Source organism: Tympanuchus pallidicinctus, unplaced genomic scaffold (genome assembly GCF_026119805.1).
Source record: "Tympanuchus pallidicinctus isolate F22 unplaced genomic scaffold, pur_lepc_1.0 scaffold19, whole genome shotgun sequence".
Classification (NCBI taxonomy): Eukaryota; Metazoa; Chordata; class Aves; order Galliformes; family Phasianidae; genus Tympanuchus; species Tympanuchus pallidicinctus.
Window position 1 is genome coordinate 1,094,603 of NW_026294710.1, and position 23,184 is coordinate 1,117,786.

Sequence of the window (23,184 nt, forward strand, 5' to 3'; positions counted from 1 at the left end):
CCCGCTGGATGTGCGTCCTGGGTCAGCTGGGAAGGGGCAGTGAAGGGAGACAGGCATCCGCTTCTCTTTGAGGGTGAATAATCCGTGCTGCACCACTGTCACATTGGGCAGGGCACAGTGGGACCGTGGAGCTCTGCATCGAGGCTCAGTGCCACACGGCCTCAGGCCCATCCCACAGGTGTGAGTGCCTCACTGCCTTCCAGTCCTGCTCCCCCAGACAATACGGGCTCCCCTGGAGCTCTGACGGGGAGCCCAGCAATGCAGGGCTCAGAGCCCCCACAGCACCTCGGGCCTCATTTGGAGCCCACGGTGCCAGCTGGGAAACGGAGGTGGGGGGCACAGGGGCTGAGGGGTCGCGGGGCGGGAGAGACAACGAGGGGTGTGGGGAGGGAGGAGCATCCCAAAGGGGTGATGGGAGCGGATTTGGGGGTCGGAGCAAGCTGCGGGATGAGGGGGGCACGGGACTGAAGGCTTGGGGCCACAGGCTGCCGGGGGGGGTCACAAAACGGAACTTCGGAGGCATGTGGGTGTGACAGCGAGGCCCTGGGGTCAGAAGAGAGGGCTAAAGGGGCTGCGATGGCTCTGCGGGATGTGGTGCTCGAGGCCCGCCCCCCGCCGCCGCTCCGCGTCCCGCCGTCTTTTGGCCCCTGGCGGTTTCCGTAGCGGCGCCGCGCGCGCTCCGTCTCTCGCGGCGAAGCGGAAGAGGCAAGATGGCGGCGGCGGCGGGAGCTCCGCGCCCGGCCCTGAGCGGCGTCCGGCGAGGCTGAGCCGCTCCCCGACCCTCCGCGCCACCGCCGCCCGCAGAAGCCGCACGCCACGGGCCATGCCCGGTTAGCGCCCCGTCCCGGTACACGGCGGGGCTCGGCCGAGCCCCTTCCCCGCCGCGCCGCCCCGCGCCTCGTTGGCACCTCATGGCCCTGCCCCGGCTCTGAGCGCCGCCCGGCCCTATGGTCCCCGCGGGGCCGCGCTGCCCCTGAGCCCGCGGCGGCGGCGGCCCTTTTCCTGTAGCGGCGGCGAAGGCGCGGGAGTGGAACGATGTTCTCGGCGCTGAAGAAGCTGGTGGGCTCGGACCAGGCGGCGGTCCGGGACAAGAACATCCCCGCGGGGCTGCAGTCCATGAACCAGGCTCTGCAGAGGAGGTTCGCCAAAGGAGTCCAGTACAACAGTGAGTCCCGGCCCGGGGCGCCGCCTCCGCTGCCGTTATTGCCGTGCGGCTCCGCGCTGGGGCGGGCCGGGGGCTGCGAGCTGTGTGCGGGGGGTTGCGGTGCGGCCGCGTCGCTGTGGCACCGGGCAGAGTTCTTTGTGAATGGATTGATGTCACTTCGGGTGTGGGGGAATAACTGCCCAGGGCGGGTGAGTGCCCTTCCCGCAGCACGGTGTCCTTGCTCCGGTGGTTGTGTGATAAGGGTCTGTGCCCTGCCACGGCTTAGCAGCAGGTGAGTGCTGTGTGCCTTTATGCGTCTTTGGCAGGTAGTGCCATTCTAGTTATCTGTCTCTGTACCTGATACAGCTGGCTCAGAGTTGTGTTTTTCTCCCTGAGGCTCAGTAAAGTATGAAAAAAGTAAAGTAAACTATTCCTAATACATTTCAGGAAGGCGCTGCAAATATGTGAATCCATCTTCAAGTAACAGTAGCGAGACAGGGTCAGTAGTTACACCATCCCAGCTGAAGATAGAGCTGTGAGCAAGAACACTGTGAGGATCGGCTCGCTTGTGTGGGATCAGGCACACAGCAGCAGCTGCAGGCAGCTGAGATTGGCAGCTCAGAACAGGGCCACTCTGAGCACAGTGCTGAGCATTCCTGTGCCCGCAGACACTTTGGAGGAACAGATGTGAAGGCAGAGGTTAGCAGGGCAGGGCCTGGCTTGAGTTTTTTTGTTTTTTTTTCCTTCTTTTTTTAGTGTTATCACCCTTGAGTGTTTTTCTGAACTGAGAGATTTTAGGAGCTTGCAGCTTTACTGTGGAGAGCATTTGGCGCATTTAACCAGAGCTCGTTTGTTACATATGCCGACAGTATTTTAATTTAGGAAAGTAGCAACTTAGCAAGCAGTCATAAATATGAGCAGAAGCATGTTGTTTCTGCTGACAGATGAGTGGTGAGGCTGCAACTGTTGTACCTTGACACACAGCACTGCACCATCAGACACATACCTGGAGATCTCCTGCCTGAGGTCCGTCCATCTCTGCAGAGTTGTAGCAGTGCCCACAGAGCAGAGCGCAGCCATGTGCTTCAGTGTTACATGGGTGAGCTCGGGTAGCTTCTATCCGCTTGTGAATTATGTAAGAGAAGGGAGCTGGTGTTCCAGACAGTGAGTGAGCGTGCCGTGCAGATCAGCTGCATCCTGCTGGCACAGCAGCAGAAGGGGACAGCCCTTTGCTGGGTGGTGACTAACTGTGTCGTCACCTAACCTGTGTGCATGCCTACCTGCTTGTCATTTGTAGAGCAGGACCAAAATTGCAAACAGCTGAGCTTTGTTGTTTTTTGTCTCATTAGCAAAAGCCTTTGGAGAAGCTTTCTGTTTTGAGCACTGCCTTGTCAGGATCTGTGTTCTAATTATTGCTGTTATATCAGGAATAAAGCTGCATCTTTCTGTCCTGCCGTAAGGGAAGCTTTCCAATCTCCATAGTAACTCTTCCCAGTATCACTGTTATATAACGGTTGTAGGAGATACAGGCAGGGTTATGAAAGAGTTTTGAAGCACCCTCCTAGCCATAGCACTGGGAAATAGGGAGGGTTCTGAGCTGAGCTTAGGCTGGCAGATGTTGGCATGACAAGCCATTGCTAAGGGAAGGGCAGAGCTGCATATCCCAGTGCTATCAGTGTGCCTTCATTAGGAAATACATGAAAATGAACAGAGGGTTGTGGAATGCATTTTGTAGTCTTCAACACAGATCTTTATAACTCTTCCTTTTCCCCATAACTCTAATCCAAAGGATGCTATCATGAGTGGTTCTACAGAAATGTTTCTGTGCTTTTACAGTCCATTATTGTGAACTGAAGCCTGTTTTGCAGAACTGTAGGGGTAAGAAGGGACCCTGTGGAGATCATTGAGTCCACCCCCATTGCAAGCAGGCCTCCTACAGCAGGCTGCACAGCTCAGCATCCAGATGGGTATTGAATATCTCCAGAGAAGGAAACTCCACAACCTCCCCGTGCAGCCTGTTCCAGTGCTTTGTCACCTCACTGTGAAGAAATTCCTTCGTGTATTGGTGCAGAGCTTCCTGTGCTCTGGTTTATGGCTGTTTCCCCTAGTGCTGTCCCCACAGACCACTGAAAAGAGGCTGGCCGTGTCCCTTTGTCTCGCTCTTAAGATATTTGTAAACATCTCTATATAGAAATATATGTAATGTGCTGAGAATGCTTCAGGTTGCTTGCTGATGAAAGTGGCAGCGTGTCAGGTACGTATCATAACTGGACAGCCCATCAACAGGTTTGTGTCGCTGGTGTCCCTCCCACTCGAGCAAGTTTTCAAAAGGAAGAAAGTTGCAGGATAGAAGGTTTTAGATTTCTGGTAAGAGCAAAGGCTGCTAACAGCTTTGGCAGCAGCCGCTTCACAAACGTGGTGTTTTGAAACGTAGGTGCTTTCGTTCACAGATCACACACTCCTTATTCCTTCTCATTATCATTCGGATGGAGCTCTTCTCTTTTATTCACCGTGGCCCAAATAACACCACAGTTCCCAAAGCACTGTGGAAGGTACAGAGAAACCACGAACGCTGTCTGGGTCTGAACCAATCTCTGTAACTCAGGTGTTTGTGTCTTTGTAAAAACTCGCTGCTTTTGTAAAAACTTGAATCAGCTGCATCACTGTTCAGCAGGTGGGTTTGGTGGGGAGAGGAAGAGATGGTGGCTTAAGCATCTTACAGGACAAATTATAGGCAGAGTTACCAGTAGCAGGTTATTCAAATGTGAAGGTCAGTGATGGCCAAGGTGAAATGAACGGCTCTGGCTGGGTGACACAGATAAGAGGGTTTCCTGGGAGCTACCACTGCTCAGTGATGGGAGCAAAAGATGTGGAAGTGCAGAAGTTTCAGATCCAGTGCTCCCGTTCCCCAGAACACAGCGTGCCTTCAGCACTGAGCTTTACTCTGGAAGCTGTGTCCCGTGTGCACCCAGCAGAACCACGCTGTGTGTGCCTGGGGCTCAGGCTGCCATGCCTTGGTGTGCATCAGCCCGCTCCAAACATGCAGCACAGCTGAACTGCTACTACTGCTGAAGTGAATAGTTCCAGGAATTCTTACTGCTTTTCTTCCTAAAATGTGCTTCAAGAAAAAAAACAAACTTAAGGAATAGTGCATGTTCTTTTTGTGAGCATCGCAGTCCTTCCTTTGTGTTGTTTTAAGTGTTACTTCCTGGCTTCTGATTGTAGCTTTGTTAAATATTTACGTTCTGCACTGCTTCCCAAGGAAGCACCTTCCCCTTCCCGCCACATCCCACCTCCTCTCCCACCTCCACCTGCAGGTGCCCGGTGTTGTGCACTGTGTGGCACACTGCTTTGCTGGTGGTTGGACTGTTCCCCATGGAATTGTGCTTGAGCACTTCTGCACATCACATCTTGCTTCTTGCAGCAGCACCAGCTTTTGGTGTTTGAATGGCCTTGTAGTCCCAGTCTCAAACACTTTAATGAGGATAATGCTGTGATACGGGATTATTAGCAGAGATGTTCAGAAATCTTTGCTGTGGAATCTATGCTTCTCAGCTGGTCAGCATCCTCAGCAGTGCTGGGCATTCTGGGTGTCTGGTTCTGAGTTGGTCGCAGGCCTGTTCTCAGGGCTCTGCTTCCATTTCCCCAATGGAAACGACTGCATTTTTCCTGACACAATGCCAATATGAAAGAGAAGTGATCTGCTTAGTTCTCTTCCTCACATTTTTATCTATTTCTTATCCCTACCCTTTCTTCCTACAGATAGTTCTGCTGTCTTTGCTACAAACCTGTGGCTGTTGGCATTAAGTGCCAATTTAACTGGGAACTGAAGCAGGGCAGCAGCAGAGCGTGTCCCGCAGGGAGCAGCGCTGGCCTCGCCCCGACGGCTGCTCTCATTCTCACAGCCCAGCACTGCTACCTGGCTGCCCGTGCGCTGAGCTCACGGCTCTCCCTCTCTTGCAGATGTCTGTCATTGGGTAGACCTGCCCCATCTGAAGTCCCAAATACGGAAACTGCTACGCTGGGAATTGTTTATGTGATCTGCTGCCTTCCTGCTTGATTAGTAAGGGCTTTTCCTACCTGCTGGAATAAGTCAGTGAAAATGAATGCATTATGTAGGATGAAAGATCCTGACACAGAGACTGCAGCAGCTGACGAGGGCCAGTAAACACATCCAGCAGGAGCACGTGGTGCCATCAGCACCCTCAGCTGATCTCAGTGTGAGCTGCTGGCTGCCCAGGGCTCTCCTTGCCATGTTAATGCCTCCACATGCTGCTCCCACTGCTCATGCAGGCAGGCGCTTGAGCTAGAGGAGAAAATGGAGTGTGCTGAGAATGAGTGACATAGGGGAGAGTTCCAGCTGGTTCCGTTCCTTGGTGCAGCTCAGCAGCGACTGCGTGAGTGATGGTGTTGGCAGCAGGAAACCTGGGGGAGGTGAGGTCGTTCCTTCTGGAGAAAAGCTTGCAGCTGAGTCATCCTGGAGTGATCCTGAAGCTGCACCCCAAGAGCAGTCTGACCACTGCAGGGTCTGCTGGTCGCACAGCACTCTCTGCTTTGGTATCTCATGTAGTGTTTTGTGAGGGAATCTGGACTTTAAAATGTCTCTCTAGTCTGACCTGTGAGAGCATTTCAAGAGATTCAAGTTCTAAAAGGGACAATCAGGATCTTGTTCTTCCTCCATCACGGATCTGCCGTGTTCATTAAGAGAAATGAAGACAATCCACCTTTGATTTTTTTTTTTTTTTTTTTTCCTTCTGTAAGCAGGAAACAGGATCTCATGCAGGGCAATAGGAAATGGTTTGCTGTCTTTGCAGAGATGCTCTGGTACCTGTAAATGAAGGCAGCCTATAAATACTAAATTAATTTGTGCCTTTATGACCCTTTTAATGAGGAACTGTGTAAAAGAGTAAACAGCAATACCTCCTAGTGGGCGAGAGCAGAACAGCCACGATGGTTGCCCAGCAGAACTGCAGCACAGAGCCCTTCTCAGGCATGGTGTCTGCTGGCTGTTCCTGCAGATGTGCTGCTCTTACACTTTTCTCTGAACTGACTGCAATAACTCCTCATTTCATCAGAAGGCAGCCTTCGGTCTGCCATTTCCTGCCTGGCCGATGACACACAGCCTAATGCTGATCACCTGATGCTGCCATTAGATTCTCTGAGCGGCCCATTTCCTAGTGCATTATTGCAGCTCGTGGGGATCAAATGCAAGCGTAAACATTCTGGTCCTGTGCAAGTCAGCTTATGGCTCCCAGTAGCCTTGTGGTTACCACGAGAAACAAAAATGCCATAATGCATCAGAAGGTTTTGAAAACAACACGTACCGTATTCAGAAAGAACAAAGTAAGACTAATGGGATGCTTGTGTTGTTATTTGCTGCAGAACTCTGCTGAGCTGTGTATGGCTAATGGCAGCAGTACAGCCAATGTGGTGTTTTACCCTCACGAGGATGTTTTGGACACTTCTTTCCTCGGGATGGGTTTGAATGCGCCTTTCCCTGCACGCTGCTGGCTGTGCGTGGCAGAAGGCAGCGGGGTGAGAGAAGCAGAGGCACAGCTGGCTGCTCTCACACATGTTCTGAATTTCCAATCTTCTTGTGGGTTCTTTTTGCTGAGCTGGTGTGAGCTGCTGAATGAGCACTGATTGTAATGACTGAGGCTTGTGTTTTCTAACAGAACCCATAATGCCTGGTAATATGGGAGAACAAACTGCGTCTGAATAACGCTTGCAAAAAGTTAACATGCTTTTCACAGCGTTCTTTCGTTTGTTTTTAATGAGTTCTGTTGATCTGCTTGCTCTTTTCTGCAGTGAAAATTGTTATCCGAGGGGACAGGAACACTGGGAAAACCACACTCTGGCACCGGCTACAGGGAAAGAAATTTATTGAGGAATACATTCCAACTCAGGAGATCCAAGTCACCAGCATCCACTGGAATTATAAAAGTAAGAGGGAGGAGAGGGTGGAGGGGGTGACATTCGTGGGACAGCGCATCTCTGTGCCTGGAGGTGGAACTGGCACTGCAGCCTTATTTGCTTCTTCCATGTCTGCTTGGGAGATAAAGTGGGCTATCGTCACTTTAATGTATTATTCACAGTTCCTCAGCTGTGTTTTTGGTAGCAGTATTTCTCAGAAATGATGAGGGCTGCTCTGAAAGCACTGCATCCTGTTTGATGATTTTGGCCTGCAACACCAGGAGCAGGCGTTGGTGGGATGGCAGCAGAGGCCAAACCTTCCCACCAGCATCCCGTTATGTTGTTGCTGTGACCGACGGCAGCAGAGGGCACTCTGGTAGGATGGCACCTGCCATGGAGAAAGGGATGGAAGTGAGTTCCTCCGTGTGGAGAAAAGGGCTCCCGCCGGTGTTCATCCGCACTTGTAACGTTGATGGAGACCAAAGATGGATGTGGATGCGGCGAGGGCTGGTTTCAGCAGCGCCCACAGTGACAGTGGTCACCTCTACTGGTGCAGGTTTTTCCAGGTAACATGCAGGCTCTTGTTCATTGCTGGTGAAAACGCAGGGCTAACAGTGGTGACTGAAAAATAGTGTTTTGTAGCTGAGAATTTGCTCTGTCCAACAGCGTTATTGTGCTCTTTGTATCTGTTGTAGTTTCCTTGGAAATAAAAAGGAGGTGTTACTTTCCAAGTGACCTACATATATGCTGTAAGAGCTAAAAAATAAGCTTTTGTTGATGTCAATTCAAGGAAGGTTTTTAATTCATGATCCAAAAGATTTTGAAAAATATGCGTGATGTGCTTGACTTGCTAATGACAACAGGTTTGTGGTGAGAGTCTGTCTCTGATGCTGACCCTGGTTGGTGTCGCAGTACTGTGTGCAGGTGAAGGCCTTGGTGCAAACTATTCTTTCACTGATTAAGATTAAACTAGTGGTGAGGATGTTTTAAAATGGTTGTAGCACTGATAATTCCAGGCTGAGTTACTGAAGCACAGAAGTAGCTTTTTTAAGTGCTTGTTTGAATTTGAGAGATGAGGTGTGATTTTTCCCATCTGCTCTGGCACTGTAAAGTAAGTGGCTCTGAAAGCCTGAATCTAGCCTGGAGAAGACACTGCAGGCACAGTGGTTGTATAAGCAGTACATTAAGTCCAGCTCTTGGGCTCCTGAACAAAAAATGCCACAGCCTTGCAGGCTGCACTGACTCAGCATGAGCTTGCTCTGTGAGACTCATTTTGCTTTTAAAAAAGGAAAAAAGGTCAGCACTTAGTTTGTCATTACCAAGTGTTGCTGAAGCATGTACTCTGCTTCCTTATGCCTGAAACAAAAGCTTACAGCTGGGGTAAACACTGAATTGAATGCTCTGTCTAATTTATCGATGAAGCTGTGTTTAAATGATGCCACGATGCCCAAGTCTTGCGTTAATGATGGCAGAACCCCAGCGTGTGTTGGCGGGCAGTGTGCCACCAGGGGTACAGCACTTAGCATCCCTTGGCTTCGTAGGCTTCATCGCAAGGAGAGGGAGCAGATACTGCCATTGTGTGTTTGCAGTGTGCAGGTAAGCACAGTTTTGGGGCTCTTGTGCCCTTCTGCAGGCAGGCTTCCACCTGAGCCATCTGTCTCTTGATAGAGGTTGAAGAGATTGGTAAGGATGGAGAGCTGTGAATTGCCTTGGTTAGGGGAGGAGTGCAGGTCAGCTTTGCTCAGTCCAGCTAGTGGTTTTCTCTCGCGTCCTGGATCTGGTGATGAGCTGAGTCTGATGTCACAACTTTTTAGATTCTTTCTCTGGGAGTCTCTGTGTGGCAGTGCTGCAAAGGTGTGCTGGTTACCTTCTGCACATCTTCATTAGGTGCCTTGGTGTTGGGCACCATCTCATGGGAGTTCTGCCTCAGCTCTCACAAGGTGTTGGCGTCTGCAGCGTTCACACAGCGGTGGTGTCCAGCTGCAGCGAAGCGGCTGCCGCTGTGTTGGAGCTGTGGCACCTTCCCTCCACGCCCTTGCTCTTCTCTCTCAGAATGTGGTCCCGTTCTGGGACGTGGATGTAGTGCTTAGAAGGTGTTTGAAGGGTGGAGACCCCTGAATCTCCAGAATCAAACTTGAATGCCTCAGCCTAAGCAGACAGATCAGAGTAAGGCACAGGTTAATTCATTTTTCAGTTGTCTTAAGTTGAAAGGATAGACTGCATTAATTGTGAACTGCTAATTGTGGTTTTCTGCAATATCGCAGGTAAAAACCTGTTTTCTTTCTTCTCTAATCTTTGTCAGTAATAAAGGCACTGTTTGTAAATACAGATTTTGATTTCTGAGAGGCTTGTCCATGCCTGTTGCTGTGTACGTGAACAGTTACAAGCAAAAAGGCGTTTGAAGGCTGTTCCTGCTTTAGAAAGATGTGCTCATCTCACAGGTTTCTGCACGTTTTAGGGACAGCGTCTCCCTTCACTGCCAAGCTGCTGGGAGAAGTGTTTCCCTTGGTGTTTCTTTCACTTGATCAAATCCTATTATTTCCTTACTAATAATCTGCAGTAGGAAATTCTACACCGACCTAAAAGCTTGCAGAAATAACTCCCTTTTTACAGATCTTACCAGGTGTGTGTCCTGCTGAGTAAACCTTCCATCTACCACAGGCAATGTGAGAAATGGCCTCCGAGCTGATTACTGCCCTGTTCGCTGAGTTAATCTGTAGAGGAAGAATTAAGTTTGTTTTTCCTCTGATTGTGCTCTCATGCCACCTTAAATAAACATTATGAGGTAGCTGGCAGCGAATATTTACAGATGTTAATTATATTGTTGTCAAATATTCAAGGATTCTTACGTTGCTTGGTATTAGATTTGCCTTTTAGGCAGGGAGCACATCGCCTTGTCACAACTTCAGAAGTTTTATACTGGAGGAATTAATGAGAGCAGCACTGAAGTTATTTCTTCCTCCTCAGAACGAACCAAATTGCTTTTCAGTGCCAGTTGTCTTTATTATGGAAATTTTTCTACCCAAGTAAGGAATTACCATTTCTGACTTTAATGTACGCTTTTTTAGTTTTCAGTTGTCATCAATTTTATTCTTCTTTTAGTGGTCTTAGAACAAAAGAAAAAATAGCAAATGCTTTTGTTCCAACGCTTTGAGTGCTTTATAGATTGCTGTGTGGCATTCTGTGCTCTGCAATCCGAAGGGTAAGAGGCGAGTCACGTAACTGCCTGAGAGCAATGAGAGCAAGTATGATCCCTCCCATAAAGCAGTGACTCTTATTTTTAAATAAGGTTTCTTGCAGTTGGAGTCTTCTCAAAGTAATTGTAACCAGAGGGAGGAAGGAAAAGGTTCTGGTAACATGCTTGCTAGAAATTGGTAGTCTTTGGTTGCTGAAGATGGAACGTTTGCTGAAAAGAGCTGTCGTTCTCAGCGGAAATCTCTTCCCACAGCATTTTAGGTTTAGAGGGGAAATGTAGGTGAGTGGTTGGGCTGGGTGGTCTTGGAGGTCTTTTCCAACCTTGGTGATTGTGATTCTCACCTCATCACCATGTTTTGGGTGAACAGTGTCTTACAGTACCATTGGCTACAGAGTACTGAGCCAAACAGTGGAGGGGTTTGAGTGGTTTGATCTATGAATGCAAGTTATTGAATTAAAATGATGCTGTGGTGCTCTCTTTGCTGCAGTACATCTTCAGAGCTGGCAGGGTGAGACTCCGCTCGTGCTGCTGTGAGTCATATGGAAGCCAACGCAGCAGTGCTGTGCTTACCTCCCCTGTGCTCAGGGCAATCAGGAATGAAGCTGGTGGTAAAGAGGAAGAACTTACTGGCTACTGACAAACAGGAGCACTGGTGCTGAAAGGGAAGAAGAACAGCACGTGCAAAGTGGTTTTCTAGGATCTCGTATAGGTTTCTTAGCAAAGTTCTGTGCTGTCCCTCAGAGAAAAGGGCATGGAGAGGGCAAGCAGTTCAGCTCCTCAGCGATCCAGCAGCGCTGCTGCTCAGTAGAAAGTCAGTGGTGGGGAAATTACTGACCAGGAGAGTGCATTTGGTGTTAGGATAAGGAGCTGGCGGCTGCTGGAGCTTGGGAACAACACCCCAGTACCAGCAGCAGCCGGGTGGGTGATGGGCAGCGTGGTGCCGGAGCCCTGCTGGCTGCGGTGCTCTGTGGGACAGACGTGGTGTGCAGGTCTGAGCAGAGGCCGCGGCAGTGCAGGTGCTGCAGTGCTGTCAGCCCTGGCACGGCTCCTCACCCCGTGCCTCTGCTGCTGGGAGGGACGTCAGTGGGAGCTGCTGCAAGGGAAAACGGGCTGATTTTGTCTTGTGCATGAACCTAAGAGAAGGTGTTTCACCAGAAGCAGGGGATCAGAAGCTTTTTGTTTATTTAGAGCCTGTCTTTGCAACATTTTGAAGCATTTGAGCAATAATGAATTCTGGAGAGAAAATATTTTCCTGGCTTGAGAATGGCACTTAGCTAAATTCTCATGTCATGCTAAGAGATTGTTTTCTACTTTCAGACGTTCTCTCTCCGTTCCACTGCTTTATGTTCAGAGCTGCTCCACGTGGAAGCTTTTGCTTCATACCCTGTATCATTTTCATACCATCATCATATTCATACCTCAGCATCTCTGAGGAGCAGCTGTGTCTCAGCACAGCCTTGTGAAGATCAGACTGCTTATTCCAGTGCAGTGAAGGCACCCATGCAGAGCTGCCCATCTTCGTGCCCTCTGAAAGTCCACCTGCTAGCTGCCAGTCCTTGCTGTAGTATTCTTCCAGTGATTGTTTTGTTTGTCCTGTTTCAGATTTTAGCAGCCGAAATCTACCTTGCTGCCTGTTATTTACTGACTTTGTAGCTCATAGAGAGGCAAAATTGCTTGTATTTCATAGAGTTTGTCTTGAAATGTGTGTAAGCATAATGGATTTCTGTGGCTGCAGGGCTGCCTGCAGTGTTTGTCGTGTTTACATGAACTTGTCACTAGTGGGATTGATTTTCCTTAGATGTGTGTTCCCTTGGCTTTCAGCTGAACGCCTGGCTTTTAGACCAGGCACTATTTTCCAAAATTAAATGTATATCTTTTCTGAAAGAGAACGAGAACCTCTGTGTGTTAAGAAAAGAATCTGCATGCAGTATTTGTAACACATTTCAAATTGTTGATAAATGCAAAGAAAAATACCACATAGCTGAGAATCCTGAAGAAGTTCTGTAGATAAGGCAGTGCTGGAGTACAGCCTGTTCCCTCCGCAGCGCCCATTCCTTCAGTGATGTGTAGGTTTTCCCCAACTTGAGCATCACTGCTTTGCTTTTGGCTTTGACCTGCTGCTGTGGGTCCAGGCTGGGCTCCATGGGGGGGCGGGCACTGTTCATTTTGCTGACACCCTTTTGCTGACACTCTTCTTTTTGTGCTTTTAGCCACTGACGATATTGTTAAAGTTGAAGTGTGGGATGTAGTTGACAAAGGTAAGCTTTATAAGTTCCTTCCTATTGGACGTTCATTGTTGTTGTTGTTTTTCTTGTAGTTTTAATTAAGAACTTACCTGGAATCAGATGTACCTGTTTACTTCTGTTTTCTGTAGAAAAAGGCATGTATTTATTTTATTTGGCTACGTGGCTGTTACTTCCTCAGAAAATATAGAAGGGAGAGCAGAGTCTCGTGCTGGAGCCCGCTGTTTGCAGTCTGAACTTCAGATCAAACCCAGTATTTGGAAGCAGATGTTTGATGTCCTGTGCAGTAGATGAGAGCCTGCTACAGGGTTACAGTAGAGTTCAGAGAAGCTGAATAAACTTCATCTTCTCTCCTTTATACTTTTAGCCAGGTACTGCGCTCTGCGTTCTGCTTATGAAATATTTGCCAAGCTGCTTTTCAAAGAAGAGACATTGGTAAATGATAAAATGTTACCTGCTGTGAGTAAGGTATGCAGGAGGGAAGGATGAAAGAGCAGCCAATTACTTCCATCTTTCCTAAGTGCTTACAACAGAATCGTTAAGATGTGTAAATACATGTTTCAGTAATTTTCAGGTTTTGCCAGGATGTAAAGTTCTATTTTGTTAAATAAGTAAGATAGACATACTTGAAGGTACGATCTGAATGCCATCCAGTGGGTTACTAGAACAGGTGGAGGGCTTGTAACCACCTATTCCATAGCCCCACATGCGCGTTCTTTGGCTTTTAAGAGGTGTGCTGTACCAGGCGGGCTTCTGGTTCAAAGTGTGAGTATGGCCAGGAGAGCAGTTCTGCAAGTGGATGTGTTACGCTCTGCAGGTGTGTGTGCTTCTCTCACTCAGGTTTGTTGACCACAAATGTGAGTGAAACATAACCTTTCATGGTTTGCCTGTTGACACGTTGCCTCTGAAGCACACTCCTCCAGTGCTCCCCGTGCGCTGCTTACACAGGCGTAAATGCCAAATAAGAAGATGGCAAAGGTAGAGTGGGGCAAAGGGAGGAGAATTTTTCAGATCAGCTATGACATGTCTGAAAGAATGAAATTGGAATGCTAAGTAAAGATAGCACCTGTGGTTCAGACAAGGAAGCCTTGATGTTAAACTTGAACCAGTAACTTCAGGTGACAATCCTGGGCACTTTATCTTTTCACTGTTTTAAACTGTTTTATGCAGTGTAGGCAAAACCTTGCTTAGGTTTTTAGGTTTCAGAGGTACTGCTGAAGTCAGACTGGTCACAGTGTGACTTTCAGGCCGTGGGATAATGTGCACAGGGACAGAATCTGAGCAAAACATCTGTTTTCTCTCCTCCTTGCAACTTTGGTATGTATAGATAGACATTTAATTTGGGAATCGTGTGATTCCAGCATTTATTTCTGTGAACAGCTTCTCTGAGCACAATCATCTTCTAAACTAGAGACTTGTCATTTTTTTGGCAAAATGGATTGGATTTGATATGAGCAGATGTTGCTAACAGCACTTCTGACACCGCCTTCATTTCTGGCAGTGGAACATGTATTAGAAATCTGAAGGGATGCTTTACCTCCACTTTATATTCAAGATGGAACTCATTCTGTTGAGATCCCTACTTATGGACCACGAATGTGTATTTTTACATAGTTGAATGTATTCGATCTGTGTAGTGTAAAAATTTACTTTGCCACGATGTAACAAAATCAAATCCTTTCCCATTGCCATAGCATTGCAGGTTCTTGATAAATGCAACTTTAGGAAAATGTGTTGATCAAATAGCTGGATCATCTTTAAAGTTAACATTATTTAATTTTTGTTCTTCCTTCTGTATGTTTAGGACAAAAAATCCTCCTGCGTGATGTTTTTGGTGAGAGTGGCACCAATGTAGGCAGTAGGCTTCAAGTAGTGAAGTATTCAGTGCTGCTAGAGCAGAGTGCTGATGAGACCTGATCCTCCCCCATTTTTTCCCCTGCCCTTACAAGATCCTGGCTGGTGTGCCCGTTTTGTGCAGAATGCTGCTTTTATCAGGCTGGGTTTGGACCTGCCAGAAATGCGTGTTCTGAATGTGCACTTTGATGTACACTGTTTTCCAGGCTAAATTTCTTCAGTGAGTGTTTCCCCATTGTGGAACAATTGTTCCTTGTTAGAGAAAATTAAGAGACACCTGTTTAAATTTAGAAAACCCATCTTGGAAATGAACCCACTTGTGGGTATGTTGCTGCTGAAGGACGTACAGTTGAACTGCAGTGTTCAACTTCAGTCTTGTAGAGCGGCTTCAGCCGTTTCTGTGTCATGCAGCACTGCCATTCTTTGTATCTCAGTGTGAAAATGCATAGGAGAGTATGGGGAACCTCAGTAATCTGCACCCTGAAAAGCTGCGTGTACATTTTTGCACGGAGTTAAATGTGGTTTGGTTGTGTTTTGCCTAGCTCTTAGCATTGTGCCTCCCTATCCTTGTTGGCTCAGCAGCGTGCTTGGATTTTGCTCTCCAGACTGTTAGGAAGACAGGAAACAGCACCGTTGGCCCTGCCTGACTGATGAATGGTGAATCGGTGCCATTTGTTTGGCATAAAGACGTTAATTGGGAAGTAAGGGGGAAAGGGCTGTTGGGTGAGCTTGGAGGTGTGAGGCAGGTTAGTGCATGGGAGCAGGAGGGAATGCAATTGTTACACTGCGCTGCTCCTCTTACCTTTTTTTTTACCTATAGACTCACTGGACTGGGCTTATCTGCAGCCTGCTGGGTTTTCCCTGGGCCTACTGGGGGAGCTCCTTTGTGTAATGATGCCATTTGTTAAATGCTTAGCAAGTAAAGCTTGCTCCCAGCTATGGATTGTATTGAATTGTATCCAATACTTTATTAAGTACAGCCTCCTTTGCTGCCCTTGAACTAAAAGAACATAGAAGAGATGTCTGTCAGCAGAAGTCATAGTCCTGACTCATCTTTCTGGCTTTGCAGCATGTTGTGTAACTGCTGCAGGTTGTGGAGCTGTAACAGATCCTGAATGCAAAGAAGCTGCTTGAAATTCAGATGATCTCCTATCTTTTGCTAGTTAGGTTCCTGCATCTTTTTCATACACAAACTGAACGGATCAAGTCATAGATTGATTTTCTGTGGCCCCTGGAATCACGTAAGCCCTTTCCACTGTATTGGAAATTAATTTCTTTTCCTGTCACTCTTCTCCCTCTCAGAGATTTGTTGTAAGAGTAGGGAAGGATCAGAATGAACACTTCTGTTATTTTCTAACATCAAAAGTTAGAGGACTCAGGGGAGACAGTTGAGAACTGTGCAGTTTGATAGGATGTGCAGAAGTGTTTCTCTCAAGCTGTGGACAGCATTTGCTGGCAAGCTTTACTGAATCCTTGCTATCCCGCAACGCACACGGTAGTGCAGAGGCCGTCAGGTGCTGGCCATGAATGCTGTCTTTGGGTGTCTGGAGGAACTGTCCTGTAGTCCTTGGGATGCTGCAAGGAGGTTATTTGGTTCTGTGTTTCACCTTTGTTTTTTAATCAAGGCTCCGAAATCACACAGCACTGCAACCTAACCCACAGGACTTTGTGCAGTCACACAGTTATCTTTGCACACTTGCCTTTACAGCCTGACCTGCACCTTTTCACTACATACGTCTTTCTCTGGCTCATCTTGCAGTTTTTGTTCCAGAAATAGGCGTTGCACGTGAGTATGTACACACGTGGGCTCTTCAGCTGTTACTGCAGTGTAGGTGACCTCCTCTGTAGCCATGAGGAGCGTCGCATCGGAGTGCTGGTGTTTGCTCTTGGTCCGCAGTTAAAGCCATCGGCAGGGAGAGGTGTGCACGTTGTATTCAGTCTCATGCAGTAGTTGTAAATATGTGCAGGTTAGAAAGACAGAAGGACAAGAGACGTTTGTGAACTGTGGAGAGTTTTGGATTATTGTTTGTAGCTACTTGGGTTTCTGTTTTACCATTAGAAATTCAGGCCAGCAAAACCGAGCAGTAATTAGAGAAATGGTGTTGTTTTGACATTGAGAAGAGCCACGTCGTTTCCACTGACCTGAAATTGATTCAAGTGGGGACAGGTGTGCACATCCTAGACATCCCACCACTTCAGTTGCATTGGGTAAAATCAGGGCGCGTTGAGGGAGATAGATTGCAAGAATAGAGAAGGATCAGAATTAATATTTCTACTGTTTTCAGGTGACAAAATAAATGACACCAGGGCTCTGAATATTTCAGAAATACCTACATTTTGCAGTGATGTACAGAAGCATTGCCAGATGTGCTGTCAAGGTGTTGAGACTGCTTCTGTGTCCAGGAGCACTTGCAGAGCTGATTTGCAAGGCCTGCTGACTGTTATTCCACAGCTCCTTCCATTCAGAAGGTGCCCCAAACTCTTGTTTCCATAGCTGACACTGATTGCTTGGCAGCTAACAGGTGGTACAGTTGACAGAAATTTACTAAATGTAACTTGCAAAGTTGTGCAAGAGAAGCGTTGCAAACTTCTTAATTAGGGCTACCAGCCAAAACAGCCTTCAGCAGCCTACGGCTGAATTCACAGGGGATGTATGTGATATCTGTGCACATTTCCTATAATAGAGCGTTGGATGGGTGATTTCTCTAATGCAATTTTTCTTCGCTTAAGTAGGGAAGCACCTCAGAAAGAAATCTTTCAGAAATAACTTTGTATTTCATAACTAACCTTGACCTGCATGCCAGAAGAATAAAACTCTTAGTTTTCCCCAGTGTCATGTGCAGAACCACAGATTTCACAAGTAATCACTTGATGTTCATCAGCTGGTTTTGTCCTGTGTTGCTGACTCTTAGAAGAGTCAGCAGGGGTGGCTTTGTGGGCACCTCTGAGCTGCCAGACATCTTGCATTGTCAGTAACAGGGTGACTTTCTAGAAATTATGGGAAGGAATTCCAAGTCTCTGTGATGCCGTTATTGTTTAGTTAACTCACCGCTGTTCAGACTGGAATAAAGTTGATTTAGAAGTACAGCTCTTGATTGCTCTCCATAACATCTGGAGGATATTCGATATCTGCAAAGCATGTCTCTAGACCTTGCAGGTCTGTTTACTGCACAGTGCTGCTCATTTGATAAAGCTCTGGAAACTACTGTACATAGCTAGAGTTTAAACAATCCCTGGGGGCAAGGGCAGGTTTGTTCATGGTATGTCCACACTACATTTCTTCAGCGCTGGGTGAAAAAATGTGTGCTCTTGCATACTGGGATTCGTAGCAACAGGTGGTGATGAGTGCCTGCACTGAGAAGTGGTGATTGCTGATGGCCACTGTGCTGATGCTGGTTACTGGTTCATGGTGCTCACCTTGGTCCTGGGCTCTAAGGTTTGGAATTGTGATTACAGTGTTACTGATGTTACAGGAAGCTTTGAGTTAAACCCTGACTTGTTTTCTGGTGATGCTGAGTCACAAGGGATGCAGTCAGGAGTGAGGAGGATGCATAGCAAGCTCAGTACCCTGGACTTCAGGAGAGCAGCCTTTGGTCTCTTAAGGGTCTGCTTGGTAGAGCACCATGGGATAAAGTCCTGGAGGGAACAGGGGCCCCAGAGAATTTGATTAGCGTTCAAGGATCAATTCCCTTATGGCGACGCATCTCAAGACTGAGGCACTCTACAACTTTTTTGTCTCAGTCTTCACTGAGTCCTGTAGACATGGTGCCCAAGTCACAAAAGGCAAAGACAGGGGCTAGGAGAACAAAGGACTGCATGCTGTAGGAAAAGATAAGGTTCAAGACCAGCTAAGGGATCTGAAGGTGCACAAGTCAATGGGACCTGCTGAGATGCATGCAAAGGTCCCAAGGAAACTGGTAGATGAAATGTCGTATTTGAGAAGTTGTGGCAGTCAGATGAAGTTCCCAGAGACCATAAAATGGGAAATGCAACCTCCATATTAAAAAAAAAAAAAAAAAAGGGAAAACAAAACAAAACAAAAAAGACCTGGGGAAGTAAAGGCCAGTCAGTCTCACCTCTGTGCTGAGTAAGATCATGGAGCAGATCCTCCTGGAAACTATGTTAAGTCACGTGGAAAAGAGAAGTGGTTGATGACATAAAGCGTGGTTTCGCTAAGGGCAGATCATGCCTAACAAATTTGGTGGGCTTCCACAATGGGATAAGGGTTGGTGGATAAGGGGGGAGCGACTGGCATCATCTTCCTTGACTTGAGCAGAGCATTTGGCACTGCTTTGCACAACGTCCTCATCCCTAAAGAGACAGGCATGTAGTGGATGGACTTCAGTGGGTAAGGGATTGGCTGGATGCTTGTGTCCAAAGAGGCATGGCCAACAGCTTCATGTCCAGGCGGGGACCAAGAATGAGTGGTGTTCCTCAGGGTCTGTATTGGTACTGTATTGGGAGTGGGGGCAGCAGGGCAAGGGAGATGATTGTCCCCCTCTGTTCTGCCCTTGTGAGACTCAACCTACAGTGCTGCTTCAGCTCTGGGCACCCAGCACGAGAAAGATGTGGGGCTGTTGGAGTGAGTGTGGAGGATGCTGTGAAGATGCTCAGAGGACTGGAGCATCTTTGCTATGGAGATGAGGCTGAGAGAACTGGGGTTGTTCAGCCTAGGGCAGCAAAGGTTCTGGGAAGACCTTAAACAACCTTCCAGATCCTAAAAGAAAGCTGTGGAGGAACTTCTTACAGGGACAAGTAGTGATAAGACAAGGAGTAATGGCTTTAAACTAAAAGAGGAGAGATTTAGAGTAGATATAAGGAAGAAATTCTCCACAGTAATAGTGGTGAAGCACTGAGACAAATTGCCCAGAGAAGCTGTGCATCTTGTCTTCATCCCTGGAGCCGTTAAGGCCAAATTGGGTGTGGATTGGGGCATCCTGATCTGGTGGTTGGTATCCTTGCCTGTGGTAGGTAGTAGGAGTTGGGTGGTCTTTAAGGTCCCTTCCAACTCTGTGATTCTATGAAATACCAGTGGTACTTTAAAATGTCAATCTGTGAGCTTAATCAGAACTTACTGAGGCTGTAAGAAAAGGGAGAAGTCATAGAGGATCTCACCTTTAGGAATAACGGCTGCATTTTAGCATATACCTTAGCAGAAGCAGGTGAGTTGGGGAGAAATGTGAAGATTTATCTAGATGGGATTATGGCCATGAGGTAACAGAAGTCTTTATGCTACTTTTCTAGTGTCTTCTCCAGTTGTGTAGTCTGTTGCCTTTTGCACTTTCCTATGAGGTTGATGGGAACTTTAACTATCCCTAGGTCTGGGCTCCCCAGTACAGGAAAGATGTGGAGCTGTTGGAGAGGGCTGGAGCTCCTCCCTTACGAAGACAGGCTGAGGGAGCTGGGCTTTTTTAGCCTTGGAGAAGAGAAGGCTGCAAGGAGACTTCATTGAAGCTTTCCAGTACTTAAAAGGCGACTATAAATAGGAGGGGAATCATCTCTCTACAAGGGCAGATAGTGATAGGAGAGGGGGCAATGGTTTTAAGCTCAAGGAGGGAAGGTTTAGATGTGAAGGGGAAGTTCTTTACAGAGAGAGTGCTGAGGTGCTGGAACAGCTGCCCAAAGGGGCTGTGGATGCTCCATCCCTGGAGGTGTTCAGAGCCAGGTTGGATGGAGCCCTGGGCAGCCTGGGCTGGTCCCAGATCTGGAGGTTGGTGGCCCTGCTTGTGGCAGGGGATTGGAACTTGGTGATCTCTTCCAACCCAAGCTATTCTGTGATTCTAGCTTATTCTTGTGTGCGTGTCACAAGGCCAGTGTCAGGTCAGTACAGCAGTACAGCAGCATCACAGCATGTCTTGTAAGGCTGTGTATGGTGATTGTGCAGCTCATTTTTAACAGCCTTATGGTCTTCTGCTTCTTCAACACTAATGCAAGTATGACAGGACATCTTCTTTTGTGGTCTGAGGATATGCCAAAACTGTTATCATTGAGTCATTGGGATTTAATGTTGTGAAGAGCATGGTTTAAGCTGCTGCAGACTTCCTTCGTGTTCATCTTTGAATTAGGCTTAGCTGATGGTTGGTTGGTGGTTGGTTTTCTTTTGCGAGGCATGCCTGCCCCACCCCCCCTTTTCCCAGGGCTTATAATAGAATTTGGATCTGCTTTCAGGCCATGGTCCAAATGCTGTGGTCCTGACCAAGGATTCACAGATCCATCTTGGAGTTCTCTGCACAGTGTAATGCATTTGTTTTTTATAATTCTTTTTAAGGAAAATGCAAAAAACGAGGAGATGGCTTGAAACTGGAAAATGACCCTCAGGAGGTGAGTGACCTTGAATGTCGATATCTGCCTCTCAGCAGGAGGCCTCTGGTCCACCTTTGGTGGAGAGTAAGTTCTGTATTTGTTTCTACTGTAAGGCTGACCCAGAGGGTGAATAAGGGACGGTGTGATCCTTGATGCTCTTCACTCTTTTGCCTGTGCTTTTTATCCCTGTTTGTGCCCCATCACAGCTTTCCTGCTGTTCGCTGTTTGCCTTTTGGGACGACCCCGGCTGTTTACTCTGTAGGTTTGTACCTGTTTGTACACAGGGAGTGTCAGGAAGCCCTTTTGTAATGGGCTTCCTGAGAAAAACGAAGAAATGGCTGAATGCCACCTTGCTGCTCCTTAAAACTGGTCTAGCAATTACCTCTTAACAGCCTTTGAAATGTAGAGGAGGCAGCGGCAGTAGAAGTGCCACTAGTGTGTAAACGCAAATAGTGGCTTCCTCCAGTCTCCTGCACAGATGCGTGTCCTTGGATCTGCTGCTGTAGAATGAAGTGCCATATGGGAGAGTGTAATCTCACATTCCCCAAACTGCATTTGGGCTACCAGTGCATTTCTGTGGTATCTTTTCCAAAAGCTGTACTATCTTATCCTCAGGAAAAGTCAGTTTAAAGGCGTTTGATTGCGTGATCTCTACTGCAGATCTTAAAGAGCTTTATCCCTCCTGCTCGTACATCGCTGCATTTTGGGGTGCAGTGCATGGGCAGAGTTCTGGTACTTGCTCAGAAACCTCTTGAAAACCACTAGAAATTGATGCAAAATCTGGTGTTACTGATAGGCACGTTGCTGAGCACTCAGTTATGGGGATGAGTCAAGGCAGTAGTTTTCTGGCATTGAGGGTGGCAGTCCTCCTCAATCCATGTGATCAGATCTGAAAGATTTTCTTTAGAAATGTTCTCTCCTTATGGGAAAAGGCCTCTATGAGAGCAGTTGCAGCAGCTGCTTCTTCCTTCCCAGTTCTGTCTACATTTTTTACTCTTGGAAAATGAGTCAGAGTTGTTCTATTGGTACCAAACTGCAGCAGGAGCCTTGCAGGTTCAGTTGTGACCAGCGTTGTATTTTATGCAGAGTCCAAGCAATATGAAAACCAAACTGACTGCTAGTACATAATTTTGAACTCTGTGTGGAAGAAATCAGTAGAAACTACATTCTAGCTGTACGCCTCAGAAGCATTAGAAATAAGGTCAATATTTGGGTTGGCAAAGAGATAGAATATAGGAGGCAAGTTCTCTGCACTCTGCTTTGTAGATTATTCAGACTTACCTTGCTAATGCAGGATCTGGGGGCACAGGGAGAGAGGAAGGAGTGCATTTCAGGGCTTCCTGTCAGTCGTGGTTTCTTTTTTTTCAGAGGCTGCCAGGTGATGCACGTCCTGGTCCTGTGGGCACTGCGAGCTGTGACCCACCAGGCACCTTTTCTAAATGATGATAATGTGAACTCCATAGGTACTTCTTACAGTGGCTGGCACTTTTGGCAGTTGGCCTATTCAGTGCTGTATCTGTTGTATTCTGCATGAACCTGAAGTTGAATTATTTACTGCTCTTTTTGCTTTTCTTCTTTTTTTTTTTTTTTTTCCTCAGGCAGAGTCAGAAATGGCTCTGGATGCAGAGTTTCTGGACGTGTATAAAAATTGCAATGGTGTAGTGATGATGTTTGACATCACCAAACAGTGGTAAGACATCTTCAGCAGCATGCACTACATCATGTGATTCTCACTTGTCTGGTGAAAGCAAGTGGCTTCTGGACCTCTTGATTCCCACGTGGCCTCTGATGCTGATAAGCAGCCTAATGAGTCAAAGCTAGCTTGTATCCCTTGAAATAATAGCTTTATCTTCTGGCATGTCTTTTAATATGCTCCTCTCCTGGGTTTCAAACCAGCAGTCTCCCTGTGGACTTGTGGGCTGCAGTTTCTGCCATACTGCTGTCTGAGGCTTGGTAATTAGCACTGTCACAGGTGCAGTGTATGGTGGGCACAATATGCCTTGCTGTACAGACCACAAGGGGAAAGGGAAAGCTAGAAAGTCCCAGGAAGGCAGGTGTTGGTAAGGATTATTTAGATGCCCTGGGCTGCATTAATACACAGAAATAACAAGCTGTTAATTTTGCACATACGAGGAGGAGGGGAAGAGTCATGTGGGAGCAAGAATTGAAGGAGGAGATGGTATGAATTCCTGCTTTATACTTAAGCTTGTGTTATGCAGGTTTGGTATGGTTCAGTGAGCTTGCATGAGTGGGGGAACTCTTCTGCTTACCTCATAGAATTTTGTAGAACTGAGGGAAAGATTGCAGCAAGAGCTGTGAGGTCTCTGCTAAAGTGCATTATTGAACTTGTCGTTTTTGAATAAAGAACGACACGCATGTACTTACAGTTAATGTATTGGGGGTGAGGGGGAAGGGGGAGGCCGCAGCGTTGAAGGGATGTTGGGTAAAATTCTCGCTTTGTGTCTTTTTTCTGTGGTTTGTGCATGCGACTGCTTACAGAGTGATGGTTCGCTCTCATTTGCCTGTGTCTG

At 47.4% G+C, this 23,184-nt stretch overlaps 1 protein-coding gene across 3 annotated transcripts in view; it reads left to right on the forward strand.

Annotated features, from left to right (window-relative positions):
• The first annotated feature begins 796 nt into the window (after positions 1-796).
• RABL6 (RAB, member RAS oncogene family like 6) overlaps positions 797-23,184 on the forward strand; it is a 51,942-nt gene continuing 29,554 nt past the window's right edge. The window contains exons 1-5 of one of the 3 annotated variants that reach the window (XM_052681298.1): positions 801-1,165; positions 6,953-7,087; positions 12,464-12,511; positions 20,619-20,671; positions 22,252-22,343. In XM_052681298.1, the coding sequence (XP_052537258.1) occupies positions 1,036-1,165; positions 6,953-7,087; positions 12,464-12,511; positions 20,619-20,671; positions 22,252-22,343 (458 nt within the window). In that variant the 5' untranslated portion in view covers positions 801-1,035. Of the gene's footprint in view, positions 1,166-6,952; positions 7,088-12,463; positions 12,512-20,618; positions 20,672-22,251; positions 22,344-23,184 lie in introns of those variants that run through there. The other 2 variants (XM_052681299.1, XM_052681300.1) reach the window with 2 other exon arrangements.